General features: G+C 44.2%; 1 protein-coding gene across 1 annotated transcript; it reads right to left on the bottom strand.

The window, feature by feature from the left end:
• Positions 1–2,724: 2,724 nt before the first annotated feature.
• Positions 2,725–5,097, bottom strand: LOC134290825 (uncharacterized protein K02A2.6-like). Its single transcript, XM_062858030.1, has 3 exons — positions 4,505–5,097; positions 4,171–4,363; positions 2,725–4,107 (listed from the first exon to the last, which is right to left on the bottom strand). The coding sequence occupies exons 1-3, from the start codon at positions 5,095–5,097 to the stop codon at positions 2,725–2,727; spliced, it is 2,169 nt and encodes a 722-aa protein (XP_062714014.1).
• Between the last annotated feature and the right edge of the window lie 76 nt (positions 5,098–5,173).

Raw genomic sequence — 5,173 nt, 5'->3', positions numbered from 1 at the left:
CGACTGATGGACGACGACGGGACGTCATTGAAAGAAGAACAACAACAAAACAGCCAGAAGAGCGTTACGGGAGGCGTTACTATGTGTTACGATATTCAAATAGGAAACATTTTAAATCTTGCGCAACACTTGAAAAGGGCCTATCTGCTTATTTGCTTTGTGTCTGACTCTGTACCGTCTACCCCCGTTGGTTTGACCGCATCTAATCTGAACACTTTTTAATTTGACCCCCTCTAATCTGCACTTCGTTCAAACTAAAAATGGTTCAAACGTCATTCTGCTCATGGAACGGGGTGAAACGGAACGCATAATCAAAACAAAACAGCAAAAAGGGTTACCATCAGTGTGGTTTTCGATGCCCACCGGGTTACTAGAAGTTCAAATTAAAAATTAACCCCGTTAGTTTGCATGAGGTGTCGTTCAAACCAACGGGGGTAGACGGTAGGGCCTGTGATAACGTAGGTGATCTACCAAGCCACGACGTCACGGTAGGACTGATCAGTCATCGCGCTGATGATCGAGGTACACGCGCTGTGTGCATTTGTGTTGGTAACATAGACGTTCTTAACAGGGGGTTTATCCCTGTTGGTATAAAGGAATGCTTTTCATATAACGACATCTATCACATCCCGTCTTTTAACCATTTTTTTTATTTAAGCTAAACAACTTTATACTACTTTTGTTAGTTAAACATAAGAGATGTTTATACTTATCTTGTAGGGCTAAATCGCTGTCTTGGTTTGATCGTTCGTTCTGAACGACGAATTGGAGCCGTTGAAGAATCCGCAGGACCCGGTGTTACGTCTGTCGTAGAGCTCGAAGGATTGGGTCCATACTCTGGTGTTTCCACTGAGCTATCGATGACATCGAAAGGTTGCACCAGCTTCTTCAAATGGGACACGTTTCGATCATAATTTCTTCCTGTGTCATGGGATTGCACGGTAACATTAGATCCATTTCTGTGCATCACGGTGAACTTTTCCTTCAGGAAATTGGTTGACAATTTGTTCGACGGAAGTAGATTCTTCATCAAGACTATATCACCGGCAGTTACGTCACTTGGCTTTGCTTTACGTCGAGTATCTTCTCTCTCCTTTTGTTGCATCTTTTTTTCGAAATCCTGGTCTCGAAAATCAGAGCTGGGGGGTGTAGTCTCAATATCTTCAAAGGTAGGAAGCTTTGAACGCAGTTTCCTTCCTTGAAGTAATTCGCTGGGAGCTTTTCCTGTTATCGTGTGGGGTGTATTATTGTAGAGATCCAAGAACTTATCGAGTTCGGCTTTCCAGTCGTCGTAAAGGGCATGAGCGATCTTCATTCTTTTGAGCAGTGATCTGTTTTGTCTCTCGACCTCCCCATTCGCCTGTGGCCAGTATGGCGATGTATGGTTGAGGTGTATACCGATAGTCTTGCAATAGTCTTCGAATTCTGTTGACACGAACTGTTTAGCGTTGTCAAGGGTAATTGTTCTCGGTGGACCCCATGTGCGAAAAATTCGTTTGAGTCGTTTTATGGTCTCTTGCGCAGTAATTCGCTGCATAACCTCGATTTCCATAAAACGGCTGTAGTAGTCGACGATCACCAATACATACTCTCCCGTAGGCATGGGTCCTAAGAAATCCATTGCTAAGTCGATCCAAGGTTTTTCGGGAAGAATGCGGCGCGTCATCGGTTCAGGAGGGTTTGCCATTTGGACTAATTGGCATCCTTCACAGGCTTCACATGTTGTTACCGCTTCTTTGTCAATTTTTGGCCACCAACATCGCTCGCGAAGCCGGCGTTTCATCATTGATTGACCCGGATGTCCTTCGTGGGCCAGTTGACACATTCGAGAGCGAAGACATTTAGGAATAACAAGCTTAGTACCCCGCATCACCAGGCTGTTGACGTTAGAGAGTTCAAAGCGAAACGGTGCGTAGTCTTTCATTTCTTCTTGATGCCATTTGTTGCTGTTGATACCAAGATCAATACAATCGACGAGCTTCTGGAGCTCTGGATCTGATGCCGTAGCAGCAATGACTTCGGCTATGTCAATTGCTGCACATTCCTGTACTGATCTGATCATGTGTTCCGTTCCTGCATCGAACTCCTCACCGTTTGCAGTGGTAGACAGAGATGCCAATGCTTCAACAGCGATTCGCCTTATGAAAACTTCTGTGTCATCATGCCACTCATGATCTTCCACATGAGCAGCAAGTCTAGATAAACAGTCGGCTAGATTGGTTGATCCCTTGCGATAAACGACTTTGAACCGAAACGCTTGTATTCTCAACAGCCAGCGTTCAATTCTAGCAGTAGGTTTGGAAGTAGTCGAGAACAAAGTTTCTAATGGGCGGTGATCGGTCTCAAGCTCAAAAGTTATGCCAAGCAAGTAAATTCTAAATCGCTCAACAGCCCAGACAATCCCAAGAGCCTCTTTTTCAATAGGAGGGTACTTCTTCTCCGTATCTGTGAGGCTTTTTGATGCGTAGCTAATGATTCGAGGGAGGTTGCCTTTGAATTGTATTAATACTGCTCCCAGTCCTACTCCAGAAGCGTCCGTGACAACCAGTGTTCGGTCTTGTGGATCTTAAAAACCTAAACTGGTAGCGGATCCCACAAGCTTTTTGATCCTGTCAAATGATTGCTGATGCTCATTTCGCCAAACGAACGGAGAGTCTTGCTTCAGTAGTTGCCTTAAGGAATCATTTACAGTCGCCAAATCAGGAATGAACCTAAACACCATATTTATATAATAACCAATTCAAAATCAAATTTAAGGTTCGATATTGCAACATAAGATATAACATAAATTACAAAGAAAGCATACCTTGAAATGTAGGTGATGAGCCCTAGAAAACTTCGCAGTTCTTCCCTGGTTCCTGGTGCTCTGCAAGCCACAATCGATTTCACTTTGTCTGCGCTAGCTGATATTCCTTTTTCCGATAGTCGGTGACCCAGAAAATCGACTTCTCGCTGTTTGAATTTGCATTTATGATCGTTCAGCATGATGCCGTACCGGTTGAGCACAGTCAAGGCCTTTCTCACAGCAGCATCGTGTTCAGCTTCGGTGTTGCCAAAAATGAGTATGTCATCTATGAACACGACAATATTTGGACACTCGGCTAGAATGCTCTCCATCAGGTTTTGGAAGAGTTCTGGTGCGCAGTTGACGCCGAATAATAGTCTTTTGTACCGATAGAGCCCCCAATTGGTGATGAAAGTTGTGATGTCACGACTGCTTTCTGTGATCTCGACCTGATGGAAGGCTTGTTTTATATCCAGTAGTGTGAAAAATTTCGCGTGCCGAAATTTAGCAATCAGGTCGTCGAACACTGGCAACGGATGGTTCAATCTCTGTATAGCCTGGTTGGCTCGCCGCATGTCTATGCATAGTCGCAAATCTCCGTTTTCTTTTAGGATTGGGACGAGTGGCGAAACCCAAGAAGCAGGTTTAGTTACCTTTTCAATTATGTCCATTTCCAATAGCTCGTCTATCTTAGACTTGACTTTTTCCAACAGAGGAATAGGACAACGGCGCAGAGGTTGGATAACCGGAGGGACGTTTTGGTCTACTGGAATGCTCAACTTGATACCTTTCATTTTTGGAAAAGCTTTATCCGGTCGATCAACAAGATGAACTGATGCCGTCTTAGTGGGAAGACCAATCCGCAATACGCCCAGCTTTTGAGCAGTAACTTTTCCTAACAACGGTTGCTGCCCTTTTTCGATCACGTAGAAAGATGTTGTTGTTTTCAAGCTGTTGTCATCGTCAATTTGAAGTTCTGCGTCAAACGCCATCAAGACCTTCAACGGAATCCTTCCATAAGCTAAGAAACGCTTGTCGGTATCGTTCCTCTCGTTGGTTATCTTAACATCCCTCATTTTCATTAGCTCCCAAGTTGTGTCGTCAATCAGATTATATTTGGAGCCGGAATCGATTAGCATAAAGATTCCCACTCCCCCCACATTGCATTTTATAAGCTCATCATCATCGTCTCCCACATTGTACACAGGTAAATTTTCAACCTCAACATCTTCCGTTACATTGTAGACACGTTTTGAGCGTTTAGGTTGATGAGGAATGCCATGTTTCGGAAAATCTGGCTTCCGTTTACGCTCATGGGAACCCTGCATTTTCAATATTAGAAATATAACAGCCAAATGTCTAAACAATATTATTCATGTACTTACCGCATCAGATGCAAGGGTGGAATGACAAACTGTGCGAAAATGTCCTACTCGCCCACAGCGAAGGCAGGTCTTGTTCACCGCTGGACACCGCTCCCCTTGACGATGTTGGTTGAAACCGCAACGTTGACATCTGGGATTTCGTCCTACTCCGGAATGGCTAGTGCTCAAATGATTAAGGGGCGATTTCTTCACCCTGGCTTAAGCGTTAAGCCAGGTTTAACTGTATGGGTAAGCCTGGCTTACCGGTTAAGCCGAGGTGAAGAAATCGGCCCTAACAGCGTGTTCTACTCTCTTGGGAGCCATTCTCGCCGATTGATATCTGACGGTTTGATACGCGTTCACAACCTTGATTGTATCGTCCAAAGTGAGGTTCTCCTTCTCCAACAATTTTTGCCGCAGATCGTCAGCGGTGTATTGTATGATTTTATCAATTATGGCTATGTGTCGACTTTCCATTTCGGTTTTACCGAAAGAAATTTTCTCTGCCTTCTGTTGCACTCTCGAAGCAAACTTCTCAATGGACTCACTCTCTTCTGGACCCATGGACCAAAACAGAAAGCGCTCAAAGCTATCATGGTGCTTGGGTGAAAAGTGTTGTTGAAGCTTTACCTTAACTGCTTTGTAGGGATCAACATCGACGTCTGTTGGCTCATCTTCAGCCCCGGGTAATCCAAAATAAGCGGACTGCAGCTCTAGTCCACCCATGGCCAAAAGCTGGACTTTTCGGCTTGCTCCATCCAGTACATTTGCTGCATCCATAACACTTTCGAACCATCTGATCCATTGATTCCACGCATTTCTAACCTCCGATGCCGGCAGGTGTTTGTATTTAAAATGCGGCAGGTTATACGATGCCGGACTGAAAAACTGCACATTTTGATGTATAATACCATCGGTAACGCTGACATTCTCCGGATCTATCATCATTGTAGTACTGCTGTTTGTAGACCATTTTTTTCCCACATGAAATGAAACAAATGAAAAAACACATTTCTTTTTTTTT

Source organism: Aedes albopictus, chromosome 3 (genome assembly GCF_035046485.1).
Source record: "Aedes albopictus strain Foshan chromosome 3, AalbF5, whole genome shotgun sequence".
NCBI classification, from domain to species: domain Eukaryota; kingdom Metazoa; phylum Arthropoda; class Insecta; order Diptera; family Culicidae; genus Aedes; species Aedes albopictus.
This window is presented reverse-complemented; position numbering and strand designations above follow the sequence as displayed.

What these genes read in the sequence shown, in the direction of transcription:
- LOC134290825 (XM_062858030.1), bottom strand. Translation starts at nt 5,097, where the DNA reads ATGATGATAGATCCGGAGAATGTCAGCGTTACCGATGGTATTATACAT. An exon ending in ACAATCAAGGTTGTGAACGC is followed by an intron (nt 4,364 to 4,504) that starts GTATCAAACCGT and finishes CGCTTAAGCCAG; the next exon opens with GGTGAAGAAATCGCCCCTTA. An exon ending in CCACCCTTGCATCTGATGCG is followed by an intron (nt 4,108 to 4,170) that starts GTAAGTACATGA and finishes TTGAAAATGCAG; the next exon opens with GGTTCCCATGAGCGTAAACG.